The sequence below is a fragment of the Tiliqua scincoides genome, chromosome 1 (genome assembly GCF_035046505.1).
Source record: "Tiliqua scincoides isolate rTilSci1 chromosome 1, rTilSci1.hap2, whole genome shotgun sequence".
NCBI classification, from domain to species: domain Eukaryota; kingdom Metazoa; phylum Chordata; class Lepidosauria; order Squamata; family Scincidae; genus Tiliqua; species Tiliqua scincoides.
Genome location: NC_089821.1, coordinates 80299506 through 80320367, shown reverse-complemented (window position 1 = coordinate 80320367; position 20862 = coordinate 80299506). Strand labels below are relative to the sequence as shown.

Here is a 20862-nt window from a genome sequence, read left to right as displayed (position 1 = left end):
GATTTTATTTTTGCACTCTCTCAGATAATGGGATTTTTTTTTTTTAGGCTGAAAATAGCCCTACATTGTAAATTACTATTTTCAAAATGTCTTTTTGTCTTTGCATATATTTTCTTCCTCTATAAAGCTCTCTTAGGGTGCATGTGTCTTGCAGTCCTGCCGACTATGCCAATTTGTTCCAACTCCCTTCTAATGCCCACTTTTTTGGCTAATTAACACGTCCTTATCTCTAGAAACAACAACTGTGGTGTGCAAAGGAATGAACACAGAACTCCTTACCTATAGCAATTAACCAAATTTATTGCTACAAACACGTTTCCTGCAATCCCTCTTGTCCAGAGGGTTTCCCTCCCCAAAACTCCACATAACTCAGTGGGTAGAGGTCCAAAGCCTCCAGTCCAAGTCCAATCCAGTCTCCAAAGCACAGTCCATCCTTCCCAATCCAGTCTTCTGCAGCAGAGTTCCTCCTCTGTGTCCTCTCCAGCAGGGTCCTGGCAATCCTCTCTTCCGTGTCCTCTAGCAGAGTCCTGGCAGTCCCCTTCTCCTATAGGTCCTGGTCTGCCCATGTCCCATAGGTCTGGGGTCCTGTAGGTCTGGGTCAGGGTACCTCCTTAGGTCTCGGGTCCTGTAGGTCTGGGCTCCTTCTGAAGCTGCCTTTTATCCTTGGATGTCCCATTATCCAAAATGCAGCTCAGCTGTGTTAGCCCCTTGTTAAGTCCAAATTAGGCTCAGGTGAGCTATCCCTTCAGTCCATGTCCATTCAAAGTCCCATCAAGGTCAAATGAAGCTCAGGTGTCCATCAGAGTCTTCACTGGCCTTGATTGATTACAGCTGTGGAGCCAGCCTTGCCCTTCCCAGAGCTGTCAAACAGCTGTCAAAACATGGGATCACTGTCAACACCACATCACCCACCTGATGATCTTCTACTTCTAGAGAGCAACTAAGATGATTACGGGGCTGGGGCACCTTCCTTATGAGGAAAGGCTACGGCGTTTGGGCCTCTTCAGCCTAGAAAAGAGACGCTTGAGGGGGGACATGATTGAGACATACAAAATTATGCAGGGGATGGACAGAGTGGATAGGGAGATGCTCTTTACACTCTCACATAATACCAGAACCAGGGGACATCCACTAAAATTGAGTGTTGGGCGGGTTAGGACAGACAAAAGAAAATATTTCTTTACTCAGTGCGTGGTCGGTCTGTGGAACTCCTTGCCACAGGATGTGGTGCTGGCGTCTAGCCTAGACGCCTTTAAAAGGGGATTGGACGCGTTTCTGGAGGAAAAATCCATTATGGGGTACAAGCCATGATGTGTATGCGCAACCTCCTGATTTTAGGAATGGGTTAAGTCAGAATGCCAGATGTAGGGGAGAGCACCAGGATGAGGTCTCTTGTTATCTGGTGTGCTCCCTGGGGCATTTGGTGGGCCGCTGTGAGATACAGGAAGCTGGACTAGATGGGCCTATGGCCTGATCCAGTGGGGCTGTTCTTATGTTCTGATCTTCCATTGCAGTATGTAGACGTAACTATTTATGTTGCACTATTTATTATTGCTGTGCTATTTACTATTACAATGCTTTTGCAAAAGCATTGCTTGCTAGAGGCATAGTGCTGAAGGAAAGCCCAAAATGGGCATACCTACAAATTCCAAACTCAAGCCTTTGTTGTATGGCACAGTTGTGTTCCTGTGTAAACCATTTTCAGTTGCTGCAAAAGTGTGAGAGATTCTGGAACTACATATTATGCCCAAAACACTGGTTAGCGCCCATAACCTGTCTTACTGAATAATATGAAATGGGGGGGGGGGCATTTGCAGAAGAGAGTGTTGGGAAGAAGGAGGCTTTTCTCCCTCAACCCCTTCACCCAGCTGCTTTACTCTCTGAGTCCAAGACCCAGAAAAAAACCAAGCAGGGGAAAACTGGCTTATGTAACAAGGTTGGTGGAAAATAAGTAGTAAGTGGGGTTAGGTTGGGCAGCCTCTGGTCCTCTTTCACTACTTACCTGCAGTTACTGCTTCCCCTTTCACATTATTTGGCAAACATAGGGTTGGGAACATCTCTGTTTGCTGTTTTTCAGCCTGTAGTTTCAGCCTAAGAGAGAATGACCTACAGGTGGGACCTCAGTATGCACTGATTTGGCTTCCGCTGATTTGTCTTACCATTCATACTAGGGTCCACCTTTAAATGCCTTGTAACAAGGATAAAAAGAGTACCAAAATCCAATTTCCTACCTTCGCACTGTTAAATAATTACAATTTCATTTCATTAGATTCCATTATTTACCCCATCTAGACGCTGAATGCATTGTAGCATATATACCAATGCATTCTGGGGTGACAATGGAAGAGCAAGAAACCTGGGAGTAGGTTTTAAAGCTATTTTTCCATTGATTTGGTATCCACCGATTTTTATTTTTTTTTTAATTCACTGGAGCGACCTGTAAAGAGAAGATTTTCTCTTTGAATATTCAATTACTCATGGGCTTTGAATTGTTATCAATTTCCTCTGAGCATGACACTGACATGAAGTTTCAGCCTCTGGCCATCCCTAGTTCAGTATAGATTTGGAGACCATCCTGTCTGCCCTTTTAATAGGTGCAAACCTATTACATTAAATTTAATGTAATAAATAAACCTAAATTTAATATGTGCAAACCTATTACAAAGAAAGAATAGAAGCATCCACCAAGGTAAATGGGGGAAGTTTACCTGCTGCTAAGTGTCCTTAGAGTGATCTTTCCCACCTTTTCTCCAGAAATCCTCTGGACTTTTTTCCATTTTATATTTTTGTAAAAGAGAATAAGAACTACTGAACTAAATAAGCATTTTCACATAAATATTTTGTGAAAAGCTGATATAAGCAGCTTGTAAAGCAAATGGAAAATAATATTAAAAGGAAAGTGTCCCTTTTATAAATTTCACAGGATTACAGGATCAAGTGCTAAAACTTAAAGCATATTATCAGCACAAAAGGAGATGTCTATCAATTGGATATAAAAACAGCATATATGACTTCCTGTTGTGCTGTTCCAGTAGCATGACAGTCCCTTTCACATTACATGTCAATGTTCCAGGTGCATGGGTTAACCCACCCACCCACCCACATAGGTTAGTAGCAGTGTTTTGCACATAGAAACCTGACTTGTCTGTGGTGGGAAGTCTGGATTAACTGAATAAGCTATACATTAGGACAGTGGTTCTCAAACTCTGTAGGAGAGTTTGAGCCACAGTAAGTCCTTACTGGGGGGGGGGGGCAGCGACACAATCCCCAGGATTGCATCACTAAGGGCGCAATCCCAACCCCTTATGACTTAAGGGCAATGCAGCTCTGAGGTAAATGAACAAACATTCCCTTACTTTGAGGAGGCCTCTGTGAGTGTCACCCAACTGCAGGATGTAGCACACGTCCCATTGGCACAGCTATGCCAGTGCTGGAAAGCACTGACATAAGGGGTTAAGATTGTGCCCTAAGGGGGGGGGTGCAGTGACTGGCATTTACTTACCAGTCCCTGCTGCAGCCTCCCCGGGGTGAGGGGAGCCCTGCGCGACCTTCTGCAGGGTTCCCCAGGTCTTAAAAAGTGAAAGCGGAACAATCGTGCCCCACTTCCACAAAACCAGAAGTGGAGCATGATCGCTCCACTTTCACTTTTTAAGACCAGCAGAAGGTTGTGCAGGGCTTCCCACACTCCTGGAAGACTGCTGCAGGAACTGGTAAGTAAATGCCAGTTTCTGCACCCCCTTTAGTGTCCCCAGGATCACGTCGCTGCCTCCCTGCCCCTTAAGGGAAAAGTGGCCAGGGCTCTCTGGCTGGGGCGTTGTGATGCCCCAGTTTGAAAACTACTGCATTAGGATCTTGGTCATAATAAGCTCCTGTCCTGATATAGTATGGTTTGCATGGTTGCTCCCCACACTGTGATCCTTTACATTTTCTGCAGCTCATAACTTGCCCTGCAACACTTGACAGATGAAAAGTCAGTATGGGATTGTTTTCTGTCTGTGGGTATTTTAAGATTCTGAATAACTGTTAAAGTTGTGGGCTAATCCAGAATTGAAGATTGGAAGGAATCCTTTTTGTGGAAGTCTTGGACTGATCTTTACTCCAGATAAATTAATTGGTCAAAATCTAGAGTTTTTTGGTTTGCTTTCAAGGGCTAGATGTGAATTGCTGCCATCGGTGGAATGGCAATATTTACAACTATGGCACTTATTATGTTTAAATATGGCCCAATGGCATTATCTGCTTCTGAGTTTTCTTTACTTCTAAATGCACTTTAGAGTCAATGAAGAAAAATAAACCACCAATATTTGTTTACAAATACTTGATGTTGCTCAATATAGTACTCAAATCTTAGAGGAATTTGGAATGCAAAACTCTGCCTTCCTTCATACAATGGTTATCCAATGGAAAGTGGTTCTCAAAAACATTCCTGCAATATCAGTGAGTCTTTGTTTTTAATTCAACAAAAAATTAGTTTTGGTGTGTGTTGGACACCTCAACATCTTTATACTAAAGCAGGGTTGTCCAAACTTTTTGCAGGAGGGCCGAGGGCCGGGGAAAATAAAGAATTAATTTACATCTCAAATTTGAATAAATTTACATAAACAAATATATTAGAGATGGAACATATGAATGAATTGAGGTCTTACAATAGCTCAAGTCCTGTAAAAGGCCTTTTACAAAGCAAGGCTGACCTTGCCTTCACTGCCACTGCTGCATCACAGACATGAAACAGCAAGCAGTGAAGGGAGCCCTCGTCCCACAGCTCTTATGAGAGGTTGAATAGTTGCCCTCATGCTGAGAGCAGTTGCGTCCGGCAGGTGTGGGCTCCAGCAAGACCCTGGAGGGCCAGAGGCTCATTGGAGGCTGGGGGCTCCCCGTGGGCCGGATTGGAAGTCCCCGAGGGCCATAAATGACCCCCCCCCCCCGGCTGGGGTTTGGGCACCCCTGTACTAAAGGATTAATTAAATAATCTAAAGGCTGGTGTTAAAATGTAGTGAATGCGACACTTGTGCATATGATGTGTTAAGTAATACAATCTTTCTGGGAAGAAGTCCTTAAGCAAATTTACTGTTGTATTGCAACACTCATTGATATTTGTGAATTACGCAGGCCAACACACATTTTGCTTCCTTAAACGCTGCATCAATTCCTGGGTATATTTGGGATGCCAATTCCAAAAATGGCATCTGTTTTGCCCTCATGAGGAAGCTGCTTGAACCATTCACTAATGAGGCTATACTATATCTCCAAAACTAGACGTGATAGGGCAAAACGGATGCCATTTTTGGAATCAGCACCCCAAATTCATATCAAGCCACCATAAAATTTGGGAAAAACTTTTCTGACCCTCAATTTTGTAGGCCAATGCTATCAATTATGTACTTGTAAATGTCTTATGAACAACAACTATGAATGGACTTATTCATAGATATTTTAAAGCAATTTTTAGATAGTGCAGCGCTTCCAAAAGTGTGGGTTGCAACCCACTGGTGAAACCCACTGGTGAATTGCAAGCCCCAGTACAGTAGGTCATGATCTGGACCCTCTCGCTTACCACTGCCCTGGTTTGGCTCCAAAAGGAACCCATTACTTACCAGAGCCTCCAAAGGCCTCTCTTGGCGTGGCAACCCACTCTTCTGAAGCCTTTGTGGGCCTCAGAATGCCCCTCAGAAGTCTCCCTAAGCTATTTCCATTTTTCTGAAGTCACCTCTAGTTTGCTTCCAAAAACTGGAAGTGGCTTATGGTTTCTGAGGTGCACAGAGGACTGTAGAGTAGGTTGCTAAGCCGGGAGAGGTCTCGGGAACCACTTCATATAATTGGTAGGACAGTATTCACAATGCACTTCACTTGCCTGTGCACTTCGCAGTGCTTTTTCCTGGATAAAGAAGCAAGTGGCAAACAGCTCAAGACTATATCTACAATAATGCCATACTACATTATGGCATTTTCCCAGTGAGGGGAAAAAATAGTTCTTCTCTTCGGATGATGCTGCTTGCAGCGCCTTGCTTTTCTCTCCTGGCCTTTTAACCTTCTAAGACCAGAAGACAGAACTGCCCACAGATATTTATACTGCCTCTCCAGCATTAAATGTATGTGTTGGGTGGCCTGCAGTCCTTGATAATCTGATTATAGCAACCATTCATTGATCAGCGGGCAAGCAGCTTAGTCACCTGAAAGCTTTTCACAGAGGCTGCTGTGACCAGTTTCACTGCAGAGAAGAGAGATGGCATCAGCAAAACTCCTTTCCTTGAGTTGGGGGTAGCGAAACTTAATTCGGTGTGTTCAGGTATGATTACTCTCTAGGGTTTACGCAAAAGGTTGTTTGCTGTATTTATAGCATTTTTAACAATGTTGCCTTGTAGAGGTTAATCTTTAAGCAGCAGTATCACAGTTAAAATAAATCTTTTCTGGGTGGCACTCTTAATCAAAATGTTGTATAGGTATGTTGTAGATGAAAATACACATTGCACATTTTTTTGTAATAAATATATCTATAGTTATTGGTCTATCATTTTTTAACTGCTTGGAGATAAAGGGATGTGCATTTATGTGTCACACGCACACACACCCCAGTGGCCTGTCTCTGTAATTCACCAGTTCATTCATTCCAATCTAGAAGCAGAACATTCTGTTGTGTGTACTTCGAGATGTGATATGTTTATGGATATTGCATTCATTAACGTGTTGATCTTTTGTAACACATGACTGTTTTCCTTGCGCTAATAGCACACATCACTTCCAACTTGGTATACAACTACTTTGGAGGCAAATTTGGGTCATAACAGATATTAATCTATGATTGCAGACAATCCTGTGATGACGATCTTAACACAATGTGGACTGAAGTGGCCACTGTAAATATTGCACAGAAAATAGCTATTCTTCCACTGTACTCCTGTGGCTGCATTTTTTTTCTTTGCATCTTGGAATGGCACCCATTCATTGACATCCACATGAGCCAATTGTTTTCATTGTATGCTGATTATGGTCTGGTTCCTCTGGAAGTCTGGTTCCTCTGTGTTTTCCAGTGGCATGTTATTGGTGTAGAGCAGTTCTTATTGATTGAGTGTATATGTCAAGGCATAATATGAGCAGATGTCACATCACATATCAAAATATCTTGGTTTAGGGATGATAGATGCATGCCCTGATTTGGCTCTAAACAGGAGCCCATTACTAATAATAGGAGCCATTAGCATCATCCTCAATTTCAGGCAATGAAATGTCAGCTCTGTGTATGAGGAGATGGGGAGGAAGGAGGACAAGCACAAACATATATTAACATAGCAGTCACCATGGGCACCCCCCCTTCCCTTGAGGTGAACCAAGATTCTGCCTTCATTCACATAATAATGATTGGTATACAGAGAAATTCCTACCCTGGTCAGTCACGGGGCTTGCTTGCCACTTTCACACATGCTGTCCTTATTTAAAAGCATCTAATGTAAATGATTTGGGCCTGATCCGCCCTAGTTCTGCCCCGTTACACCCCCTCCTCACTCTCTTCCAGCCCCTGTGCCACTCTGCACTTACCTCTGCTGGTGGTCAGGGGCTTGGATTCAGCGCTAGAGCTCCCTACAATAGAGTAGTTGCAAATGTACTTTAGAGCTGCTGTGTCAGCAGACAGTGCAGTTAGGATTGCACTGTGAATGATAGGTAGGTTAGGGGATTACTCTGTGATGCAATGTTGTTTAGTGGCCACTTATGACATATTCACATATTGTTTCATTGCCTTTGCCGTTTTTTATTTTTTACATGTTAGAATTAGCCCTGGAAATAGTGAATTTTTTTATCTATTGTTGTCTTTTAAAAAATTGAATCAAAATTTAATTTGAACCATGAGATTCTCTCTGCTGTGAAACAAAATGAGCCAAAACTAGACTAATTTCTATTTTTAAATGCAGTTTATTTTGCCTCCCTGCCAAAGATTTTCTGTTAGCCCAATTCTGTAATTATTGCATGATTTATGGGGAAGGAAAAATACTGTTGTAACACATTGTAAGTAACCTACCCTGTAAGCTGAGTAGGTGTACAGCTCTGATCGAAACACCTCTTGGTGCTTCAGAGCTTGATGATGACAACATTGCCAAGAGTGTCACAGCAGCCCCCACCCATCCACTGTAGGGCTCTGTGCACTCGGAGGGGGTGGGTGTGGGGAAAATTAGAGGGAAAATCAATTATAACCAGAACACCCTACTGGCTGGTGGGTTCTTTTCCTAACCAGCCAGTGACTTGCTGAATGGATCTCTGAAGTCCTCTGAAGAACTTGGTATGTTATGCAGAAGGTGATTCAGAGGGACTTCTGTCATATGGGGATTTACAGGCCAATCCTATCCACACTTTCCTGGGAGTAAGCCCCATTGACTCTAATGGAACTTACTTCTAAGGAAGCATGCATAGGATTGGGCTATCAGTTAAGATTGGGCTGCCTGAGTTGCATTGGTGGCTCAGCTGAACTGTGCTCATCCTCCTCCAATATCTCTAGCACATGTATAATAAAAGAAAAAAGTTTAAACTATTTTAAACTGAAAATAGCAAGTTATTAAATGCACTCAGTAGGTAACCATAGTCAAGCTTGGGAAAATGCAGTGTTAAGAGAGGGGAAAATTATTCCTGAGGAATGTTGACCTTGAAACCATCACTTGGAGAATAAGACAGTACCAGGACTAGGGTAGTGTCTTTTAAATTTGCAGTTAAACACTTCTGCAGAGTAGTAAATGCACTATAGGTTGATCACATTTGTTCATTTAAAAAATTTATATCCTGCCTTTCTCATGCCAAAGTAAATGCCCCAAGCAGCTTACAATTTAAAAAACAAACAAATCAAAACCATAGAGCAGTGGTTTTCAAACTCTCAGGGAGAGTTTGAGAGCCACTAAGTCTTTGCTGCAGGCAGTGGGAGCGGGGGGGGGGGGGAGACGGGGACACAATGCCTAGCATCACACCTCTGATCTGGGCACAGGCCTCACCACCACCTGTAGGAGCCTTCCAGGGGTTGGGGGAGCCTGGCACCAGCCTCAGCAGAGCTCCAATCACGACCACTTCTAGTTTTGCAATTGAGAAATGGGAACTGGTGGCAATTACCTTCTGGAGGGCTCTGCGCTGCATGGGAGCCCTGCTGAGGCTGGCGCCGCGCTGCAGGCGGCAGTGAGAGGCAGTGCACCCCTGCACCCAGATCAGAGGCGTGATGCTGGGCATGGTGTCTCCGCCTTCCTCTCCTCCCCACCCCTTAAGGGAGAATTGCCCAGGGCTCTCAGGCTGGGGCATCGCAATGCCCCAGTTTGAAAACCACTGTCATCAAGCCATGGGGGAGGCCTAAGCATTTGGTCACATGGCCATACCAAAAAATATTGAGAGCTTGGGGGCATTCTTGCAACTGGCATAAAAATTTCCAGGTTGCTTATTTTTATTCTGATTTAAATCTGTGGAGGACAAGTTGATTAGAACACACTGCCATTAGTTTTTGCTTGCAGGTCATCCAGCATATTCTTATGTAATGGGAAGAATGTATTTGTCTAAAAAGTTATGTCACTTTAAAAAACAAAAGAAAGAGTAGGTTTGCACTATCATTCACTGATTTTCTTCAGTAATTGCCTTCAGAGAGTGCAGAGTTGAAAGCTGCAGGAAAGAAATATCAATTTTGTGTTGGTTTTTACAAGATTTGGATGTTTAGGGAGTTTTTAAAAATATGACGTGATTGTGGGCTTGAGGTGAAAATGAGTAAATAAAAGAAAATGGGTGAGCAATCTTGTGTACTATATTTCAGTGAGAACCCGTTTTCCCCTTGAGTTGATATTGTTAAAGCCCCGTTTAAGAAAACAAAAACTGGAGGTCGGACCTCCATCATAATTAAAGTCCTCATTGTGAAGTGTGTAACATGAAAGCTGGCCTAGAAAAGGCTATATGACTTTGTCCATGTGTGAGTTTTTCCTCAGTAAGCTTAGCAAACCAGCACTTACTGAGTTAAGTCTTTTTCTATGGTTCAGTTGATTTATTAGACTTGGAGCCAACATAATATCTTAATCACCATAAATGGTCAACGTTGCTGAGCATTTGTGTCTGCAAAAGATTCAGGCTAGGCATAATTTAGCTGCTTTTATTGCAAGGCTTTGGCAAACATAGTCCCCAGGAATAATTAAATCTTTTCTAGAAACTTAAGCACTAAAGAGGGTGATTCCTGTTGTCACTTCAGAATTGACTGATTTTGATGGAAATTTAATCATGGAGAAATAGAAAGCATTGCCACTGAGTGACTTTAAATCATCCTGCTCTTGATTTTTTTGAGTGGAGAGGGTGTTTTTCCTTTCCCATTTTAACTCACTGTTTGGCATAATAACCCCCAAAATGTATTGCTGTTGGATGGTACCAATTCATTTAACATGTATACATGTTAAATACATGCAAATAGGAACACCCCTTTTAAAAAGACAGCAGCCCTGTTTAAGTTCCCTGGGTCAAGGGATAGTTTACTGAGCAGAATGCATTTTTCCCTTGCTCCGTTCTTTTTTTTTTTTTCAATAGTTGGCTATAGTGGTTTTGACAGAATTTACAGTGTTTGTCACTTTTTCATGAAAAAAACCTGTAACCGCCTCAGAACTTCAGGATCTGCTGGAGTCTTGAAAACAAAAGGACTCAAGGATGACAGCGATATATTCACCGGAGAGCTGAGGACTAAGAATAGAAATGTTGCCATTCTTGGGCACAATAGGGACACTTGACAGTTCAGTTCCTCAAGTCTAAGAAAAGCTAGTACTTCTGAGAAGTTGTTCTTCAACTTTATCAGGGATCATCTTTATCCTTTGCTTTGTCAATAGATCAGAGAACATTGGGGGAGAGAGCCTAAAAAGTATATTTTGAGCCACCCCCCACAATGTTGATACCCCTTTAAAGTACCTACTAAGGGCAATGAATCAGGGGTCAACCACTCCTTATAGAAATGCTGGCAAGTGTGTGTACAAGTGTGTTGCAGACCACATCAGTGAGGTCACGATGCATCACTCGGTGTGGGAGGCCAGTGCGTCAGCCCTCCTCCCATGCAGTGGGCAGAGCAATGCCCCAGGCGGTGATGCACCATTGCCCCGCTCCACTGGTTTTTTGTATATAACTTTTGATAGAATAGAGATATTTCAATGCGGTTTGTTTCATTGCATGAAACTGCTTGAAATTCTGTATCAAATGAAATATGAAGATGGTATTATTCAAAAGTATCAAGATTTTGAACAGTAATGGTGTCACCCTCCCCTGTGCACGTCACCTGGTGTGGCCTGCACCCCCCCCAGTGATGCCACTGTTCCACATTCACCAAAGTTTAGCGGTAAAAGGAAATGCTGTACATGAATTCAGCCTATGACATTTCCCTACTGTCTGAGATACTGTAATGTCACAAAAGCTGGGGGGTCAGAGAACCGAGCCTATGCAGACATTGGCTAGATGCGATGGTGTAATGCAGGGGTGTCCAAAGTTTTTGGCAGGAAGGCCACATCATCTCTCTGACACTGTGTCAGGGGCCGGGGGGAAAAGAATTAATTCACATTTAAAATTTGAATAAGTTTGCATAAGTTTACATAAATGAATATATTAAAGATGAATTTATATGAATGAGTGAAGGTCTTGCAATAGCTCAAGGCCTATAAAAGGCCTTGCACAAAGCAAGGCTGGCCTTTCCTTTGCTGCTGCTACTGCATCACAGACGTGAAACAACAAGCAGTGGAGGAAGACCTCATCCCACAGCTCACGTGAGAAGTCAAACAATTGCCCTCACACTGAGAGTAGTTGCGTCGGGCCAGTGTGGGCTCCCAACAAATCTCTGGAGGGCCAGAGGCTCATTGGAGACTGGGGGCTTCCTGAGGGCCTCATTGAGAGGCCTCGAGGGCCGCAAGTGGCCCCAGGGCTGGGGTTTGGGCACCTCTGGTGTAATGGAATGCACATGAGCATTCTACCTGCTAAGGAATTAAAACTTAATACAAGGCCCAAAGGACAGAAGGAACTGTGTGTTACTGATGAGCAACTGTTTGTGTGTATGAGTAGCCTTCGTGCATATGAATGGATGTCTTCTGTGTGTGAATAGGCAATCACTGCAACAAATTAGTACCAAAAAACAAGAGAGCTTGACAGAAATTCATAGGCATGTGTTGGATTTTTGGCAGTAAACTACTATAGATCCAGTATACTCCTAGATAGCAGTTTGACTCACAAGGGGAAGTCTTGGCTCCAATTCACCATTCATGCCCCAAGTATGCTTATTCCTCGTATGTTAGAGGTCACTTTGCCTTTAGTGACAAGTATAAGTGATGTCTCAACCTGCAGTTCATTGTATGACTTTGCCCACTATGTACATTTGTTTAATTTAGGAAGTTTGTGAGAATACGTGAAATTGTTTTGTAATGGACTTTTATACAAATTCTGTTAATAGTTAGCACCTGCCCAGCCCCATCTGGAATTGCCCCTCTTCAGTCCAGCATGGTGTCTTTTCCAGTGGCTGTTACTAATATCATTTATTGTTTGTGTCTTGTTTAGCTTGTGAGCCCTTGGAGCTAGGAAACCATTATTTAGCCATAGCACCTGCTTTGTGAACTACCTTTCTTTGAAAAGTGGTGGGGTGTGTGTGAATTAAGACTGGAAGCATGCTTGATCTGCATGAATTTTGCTTATGAAAGTGGAAAGTGTGCTTTAAACATATCACATGCTTATTAATATCTGTGGAGCTGAGCTGTAGTGCATAGTGTGTCATTCAGCACTGAAATGCTTATAGTGAAGTAACAGTTATGTTCATTCAGTACTCAGCACCTTCATTAAGTAAAAGGAAATGCTGTGGGAAAACTATTTGTGAACTTTGACCTGTAATAAAATGTGTATGGATTGTATGATCTGAGATGTAAATTCTTTTTCTGTTTCTAATCTCTCAAGCTAAGCATGACTTTTTTAGACTAGTAAGTGGGAGGAGAGGCTTTTTACTTTCCCATTGGAATCCACATCCTGTGTCATTTCAGATTCTTGGGAAGCTGCAGAGAAAGTATTAAAATCAGAAGGAAGAGGTGCATGTAGAAATGATAGCACTTATGTTTATTTCTAAGAGAGTTCACATTCAGTTATAAGATATGCCACTGTGAATGGATCCATTTTAAAAACCAACTGCAGTCTTTTCTGTTTGTCAACTTTGGTATATGACTTTCCAGGGTGTGTGTGGCATAGGAGTGTTTGGGATCTACAGAACAATGAACTGGTCATTTGGTGTTTTATCATGGATCCTAGATGTTGATCGTGCCATGATTTGAAAGGCTTGGGTTAGCTTTCCTTACTTGATCCTAATTGTATCTCTCTGCTCAGAGTAGTTGGTTGTCAAACCACTTTTTGCTGGCATCTACCCTGCTGAATTAAAAGGAGGAAGTGATAAATGTATCCATTAGTGAGAACAGTTTTATATTTGGGTCAGTTGGGAAACTGAAAGTAGGAACTTTCTCATGTTAAAGCATCTGAAGTAGACTGTTGACAAATGGTTACTGGGAATTCACTTGGTTATAAATTTTAGAGGGATATCTGTGTTAGCCTGTAGCAACACAGAATCCTGTGCTTTAGTAAAGAGTAACAAGTATTCTGACAAACAGCTTTCAGGAACCAGAGCCCACTTTGTCAGAAGCATGCTGAGGAACGCAGACATGCAAGGAAATACTGTAGGTATATGTACTGTTAATGTATACAGAGAAAAGGGAAACCCTTTTTTTCCCCCAAAGTGAGACTAAAATGCAAAAGAATACTTTCTCTGTTTGAATTCCACTGGAAGTAAATAGGTTGAAATTCAAGGGCTCTATCTTCAACTAGTTTGAAGCAATGCTGTAGGAACCTCTGCAACTTGATTCTGATTCTGGCCATACCTCATGCTTCTCTGCTGGAGGTGTGGTACTGAATAAATCCTCTTGACTGTCTTACTGACAGTCATATAAAGATCATATCTGAATTCAGGGGCATAGCTAGTCGCCTTAGAGCCAGGGGCAAAGTTAAGAATGATGCCCCCCATGTCACACCCGGAAGTGATTGCACTTCTGGGTGTGACATCACACCTGCATTTTTTTTAACTGAACCACCTCATGCTTGTCCCCCGGAGCAAGGGGAGCAAGCATCCAGAGACTGCCACTCATGCAAAGAGTGTCGTTATTGTTTCTGGTACTTTTTGCAAGAGGCACTAGCAGTGATCAGAGTCTCTGGCTTCTCCCTTCCTTTGCTTCATCACTGCCTCCCAACCCTAGCCCTCTCCTTCTTGCTGCAAGCCCCCCCAGTTGTCCCCCAAGCCTCTGGAACAAGCGGCCAGAGACTGCAATCCCCGCTTCCCCTCTTGCAAAGAGTTTTTTTTTTTCTGGCACTTTCTTGCAAGAGGGCGCGAACAGTGACCACAGGGGAGCAGTTGCACAGGTGGGTGGCTTGCTGTCTGGTGCAGTTGCTATTCCTGCACCCATCTAGCTATGCCACTGACTGAATTTGTTCCTATAAAGCAATGTAGCTTTAGCAGCTTTGGGAGTTTAAGATTATTTCAAAATGCTAGTGTAGTAAGAGGGTGAATTGGAGGAAAGTGCTGCAGGTGTTGTCTCATTTCACTAGGACAATTTGCTGCAGTGCTGAGACTGAAGAGGTGATTCAGCAAAAGTTTTCTTAAGTTTTTGTCTCTTTATTAGTGCTTTATGAGAAATTGTAGTCAAACAGTTGTGGATTAGAATTATGTCGTTCTACATTTTGCTCTGAAATGAGGCTGCTGTAGAAGAGATTTTTCCTACTTTCGTGGAAAAGGTGCTGGCAAAAATGTTCACTTTCACCCCAGGCCAACGACAGCCTCACTTCCTACTAGCTTTTCCCATGATCATTGCACTATAGGTTTCTGCCTATGTAATCATTGGCATCACTGCTAGGAAACTGCAACTTTATCGACTGGAACAGGTTATCGTTACTCATGTTATGGTTCTCCATAATGAACACCATATCACATGGTTCATATTACAAAGGACACCTTTTGTAGCAAGTGAATAGGCCACTACCTTATATTCATAGATCCAGCTCCTAATTTTAATAATGTCATTTCGTGTGGGTAGGTGTTTAGCTTTCATTAGGTTGCTGTGTTTTTCTTTCTGTGTTTTTGCTCTGTTTTCCTTTTCCTCTGGAGTTGTCTGCAAGAGAAATCTTTCAATCTCATGCAAAACTTTTTCCTAGATGCCAGCTAGGATATTTCTTAAACAGGCACTAAATTTTTACTAGAAGAGAAATTCAGGTCTGCTGGCAGAGTTGAACAAATCCTAAACAGCAAACTGGACAAGTGAATCTTTCTGCTGGTTGGGTTCAACAGTAGAGTGGAAATGCACTCTGACCCGTCTATTTTAAGAGTGGAATCCTTTACGTAATGACTTCCTAATTAGAACTGTTGTGTCATTTATTCAAGCAGAAAAGAAGAGCAGAAACAAATTGGAAAGTCCACTTCTGGCCCCAGCCAACAAAACCTTCCCTCCAGTCTTCCTTAAAGGCTTAACTGATCTCAAGGTGATGGATGGAAGCCAAGTGATTATGACAGTAGAAGTTTCAGGTATATAAACTGAAAGCTGAAATTTGGAATGACTTTTACTGACCAAGAGATTACATGGGTTTCTCCTAAAATGCACTTACTTTTAAATATACTTTACTCTTGCCTATCACAGGGTGCCAAGACTTAGGCAGTTAGGATTTCTGTTCTCCTTTTCCTCCCCCCCCCCCATATTTCTGCTTTTCTTCAAGGAGCTCAGGATAGCATTCATTGCCCAAGAGGCTGAGATGCTTGCTGGCCCAGGGTCACCTAATGAACTTCATAGTTGATCAGGGATTTGAACCCAGGCCTGTGCTGTCCTAGCCTGACACTAACCATTATATCACATTCTGATAATTGTTATTTGTACAGAGGCATTATCTTATGCATAAGGTATATTTTAATGCCAATGTGATAATCTACTCTGAGTCCCCAGAGAAAAGTTAGAAATTTATTTTTCATGTGTATGCAGGGTAGCAGAGTTTAAAGCGTCTTCCAACTACCATGGAAGAAAAAGTGTTCACGATTTGTCAGAAAAGGTTATGATAATATCCATGTCTGCAAGTTTTACATATGATATGTCTGAGAACCTGGATGTGTATGATTTTATAGAGAGGTGACAAATAGGTTTTTAAAATTTAGTCTGTGCAAATTGAACAAGACTCAGTGAGCTATTCCAAGCATACTACAGAGATGTAGAAAAGGAAGGAGTTGTACTGCTGCTTTTCAATTTGCCATTGTACCCATTGTGCCACAGAAGTTTTTAGAAGATGGGGAAGTATGACAGATGTGTGGGTGCAAAGGCTTGTGGCTGTAGAAGATTGTCCAGTGGTTATGGATGAAGGATGTACAGGATCTTGATAGGGATGTACAAAGAATGAGATGATCAGACTAGTGTTAAATGACCAAGGATAAGGGTGTATTACGTAAATGAATATATCTTTCCTTCTTTATGCATACCTAATCCATTCCTGAAAACGGCCCTTACAGTGAAAATCTGGGTAGTGAGTACAATTATTACCTTAAGTTCAATGGGAAAAATTCTAACTTGTTCCAAAGCCATTCTATGTTAACCTTAAAATCACCCTAAATGACTAACAGCATAAGGGAATAGTTGCATAACTCACAGAGCAGTCCAGACCTGCACTTAAGCTGGTGCAGGCCCCCTGCACCAGCCTCTGAGTGTCACAAACGTGCTGTAAAGTACATTTATGCCATCTTGGGAGTCAGGGAGACCAGCCCAGGGGCCTGCACCAGCACCTGGAGGGCCAAATCTACACCCTTTGCCACTGAGTTTGCGCTGCCCCAAGCAGGCCAACATGGGAGATGGGGAAGAGGGTGGTGGGATGGTGGAACAGAAGGGGCATTTTTTGGTGAAGGAGGACAGTCCGGGAGGTGGATCGAGCCCAAGAAGGGTGGGATCAACTGCAGCAGTGCCAGCCAAATCCTAACCCCCACTCCCAGCCCAAGCAGCTTTACACACTTGTTCAAATTTGCACCAGTGAAATCATGGGCACAGATCCGAGCAGCCCATAGTAGGGGCTAGGGCTTGACATGGTGTGAGGGGAAAAATATCCTCTTACCCAGATTGACCTCCATCTGACACCTACCGTGTCCTGGATACAACCCAGATCACTTGGCCTGGCTGTTCTAGAGCAAATTAGGATTGCGCCCATAATAAAATAGATTAAATAGGCTTTATGCACTTTATAGCATCAATAAAGCATCAATAGCACTTTATAGCATCAATAAAGTGTTAGACAATAATAAAAATGTTTCAGAAGTTCTAGCAGCACCTTAAGCACCTTAAACTTTAGTTGCAGACTATGAGCAACTCTCAGGTTTCATGTGTTTTCACACTTTTCATCGTCTGTTTTTTAGGTCCCATATTCACAATAAGTTGTAGAAGCACAACACAAAAACAGATATGCTACAAAAGGGAGCATATAATGTATGTGCCTTAAAAATGGAGACATGCTACCATCTGGCAGTGCATCTCATACAAAGGGAGGCATCTCTTCCTGAGCTGCTCTCTATCCTCTGAGGCTCCTGAATAGCGCTTCTCCTGAAGCCTGTTGGAGCACAGACAAGGAAGGACCGTCTTAGACCTCTGTCCCACCAGGGGGAGAAATCCAAAATTCAGTCCAACCTCCTAGAACAGATGTCATGGGCATGCATGGCAAAATTGTCACCTTCTCTGTCACCAGAGGTTAAAGCCAAGGGATGTTCTACCAATTGGGTAAAGTGGAGGATAGACTGTGCCTCCACAAGGGACTTGGTCCTTCCCCCCCCCCCCACTGTTTCCAGACTTTGTATAGAAAATCTTGGTATAGATAAAGAGGGGTGGTCAATATATGAAATATGTATAAGTGAAAATTCTTATAGTGAAAGTACTTGGAGGGAAGACTGTATACAGATGTGTGGACAGGAACTCAATGTAATTTGAACTACCTGAATCTAGCATGGACTAGTGTCTGTTTAAAAACCTATGTCAAAAGGAAGTTAAAATGAGTTGTTCTTCCTTATCTTGTGGCTGCAGTTGACTTTATAAAATATCTCGCAAGCTGCTTCCCGTGCTACTTATGGCTTATCACATTGCTTTGTATTTTTGCTGTGGCTCAGCTAACCCACCTCCTGAAATAATTTGGCTGCACAATGGGAAGGAAATCCAGGAAACAGAGGATTTTCACTTTGAGAAGAAGGGCAATGAATATAGCCTGTACATCCAAGAGGTATTCCCAGAGGATACAGGAAAATACACCTGTGAAGCCTGGAATGACTTAGGAGAAACTCAAACACAAGCAACGCTGACTGTACAAGGTACTTTTTTAGAGTATTTATTCACATTATAAAGCACATACTACAATTGTTTAGGAAAGCACTTTATTGGGCCCTATGAACATCTGAAGCAAAGACTGTTTCACTTCTATACAGGTTTCTCAAGGGTGTTTGACCAGCGACATGTTGTGCTGTTCATTCTGCTTCCTAAGCAGGAATCTGCTCTGTTCTCCATATCAAGAAAATAATTATTAAGTTAGATGTCTTTGGATGTGTAGAAACCCTAAAAACCTGACAGATAATTAGGTCTGTATCCTCTGTTAATAAGCAGCGCAGAAACTTGGCATGTCAATAATAGGGCAACTTATGATACTGTTGCATAAAACTGAATGAAGTTATTTATTTGTAATGAAATTCTGCAATATAGAATATTTCTGGCTAGGAATTACTAAAATAGCCCTGTTGTATATTGTGGTGCATGTTGGCACATTTAAGTCTTAAGGTTATGTTTGCAGTTAACTGCTTTAGATGCTGTCATATGTTTTGATATATCAAGGCCATCAAATGATGACATTAGGCACCTAATCAAATGCAGGAGCTGCTTTCCTTCTTAAATTGTTTTGGAATGTCCAGAGCTAAGTTTGTGCATATCCACTGAAGAAAGATAAATGCGCTGCTGATGCAGGCATAATACATGTGTCTCTTGTGAGAGAAGATGTGCAGGCAAGATCAGCCATGGAACAACAAATTCACTTCTGATTTCTTCCCTCCATCTGCCCCATTTCTGCTTGTTTTAGAACATCTGAAGTCACTTGGGGGGGGGGGAATATTCACAATAATGTGTTAGATTACATTGAGATTGACAGCTTGGGTGAAATATATAGCCAAACATTTAATTCAAAAGTATGCTCACCTGGTTAACTGAAAGTTTGTTTTGTGTCTGTGAATGAGAATTTGTAGTGTTTTGTTGGATTAAACGGTAACTAAGCTTAAGAAATTTCCCTAAGAATTATAGCAAACATCAAATATGAAATAGAGCAACTGTTGGCTTGCTTTTTATTTAACTTAATTTACTTCAAATATTCCTGGCAATGGTGAAGAAGATGATAATGAAACGTTATATGACCGTTTGTTTCCAGGATAAAAATGGGGCAGGGTGCTTGTTTACATTGATATGGAGCCATATAAGGTACAAATAGCAGATTTGGTCAACTGGGGACATTCTAGCCTCTTAAGATTTGATTAACAAGTTTTACAAGGTCTCTTATGGCCCCTTGCTAGAATAAGTGCAATACTTCTGCTAAATAGCACTTTCCAGAGCCTGGCTGGCCATCATAAGTAGTTTTTTTTTTTTCTAGCAAGAGTTCTGGGATCTTGGAAAACTTGCTGAGGAGTCAGATGTTTTTTCTAGCTTACTGTATTAAAGGGATAAAAATAATGGATGAGCCATTCTTGATATCAGCAAATACAAACAAGCACTTAAAGAAGGATATTTCTCCACAAGGTAAATCTTCCTTCAGGACAGAAAAGAAAAATTATCTGCTAAGGCTTTGGCTTGCTTAAAAAAACAAGAAGGAAAAACTAGTCTCAACTTCGGTATTTTTCCCCCCACTGTGTTATGAATTGCAGTTCAGAAATTTGGATGCCTGTATTTCATTTTTTTGGAACATTAGAAAATGGTTATCTTAAGAACATAAGAAGAGCCCTGTTGGATCAGGCCAAAGGCCCATCCTCCTGTTTCTCACAATGGCCCACCAAATGCCCCAGGGAGCACACAAGACAACAGACACAATCTGCGTCCCGGTGCCCTCCCCTGCATCTGGCAACAGAGGCAGCCTGCCTCTAAAACCAGGAACTTGCACATACCTACTATGACTTGTAACCCCTAATGAACTTCAGAAATCTATCCAATCCCTTCTTAAAAGCATCCAGGCAAGATGCCATCACTACTTCCTGTGGCAAAGAGTTCCACAAACTAATTGCACGCTGGGTAAATAAATATTTTCTTCTGTCTGTTCTAACTCTCCCAACACTCAGCTTTCATGGATGTCCCCTGGTTCTGGTGTTATGTGAGAGGGAAAAGAGCTTCTCTCTATCTACTCTGTCCATCCTCTGCATGATTTTGTATGTCTCAATCATGTCCCCCCTCAGGTGCCTCTTTTCTAGACTGAAGAGGCCCAAATGCTGTAGCCTTTCCTCTTAGGGAAGGTGCCCCAGCCCAGTCATCATTTTGGTTGCTCTCTTTTGCACCTTTTCCATCTCCACTATATCCTTTTTGAGATATGGCGACCAGAACTGGATGCAATACTCCAGGTATGTCCTTACTATTGATTTGTACAACAGCATTATAATATTAGCTGTCTTATTCTCAGTGCTTTTCCTAATGATCCCAAGCATGAAATTAGCCCTCTTCACCACCACCGCACATTGGGTCGACACTTTCATCGAGTTGTCCACAAGCATACCAAGATCTCTCTCCTGATCTATCTCAGACAGCTCAGAACCTATTAGCCTATATGTAAAGTTTTGATTATTTGCCCCAATGT

General features: G+C 42.2%; 1 protein-coding gene across 1 annotated transcript in view; it reads left to right on the top strand.

Annotated features, from left to right (window-relative positions):
* The window catches only part of MYLK (myosin light chain kinase), a 246000-nt gene that overhangs the window by 131188 nt on the left and 93950 nt on the right, over nt 1-20862 (top strand). Inside the window, exons 13-14 of the mRNA XM_066621393.1 lie at nt 15425-15562; nt 18161-18358. Coding sequence (XP_066477490.1) covers nt 15425-15562; nt 18161-18358 — 336 coding nt within the window. The remainder of the gene's footprint in view (nt 1-15424; nt 15563-18160; nt 18359-20862) is intronic.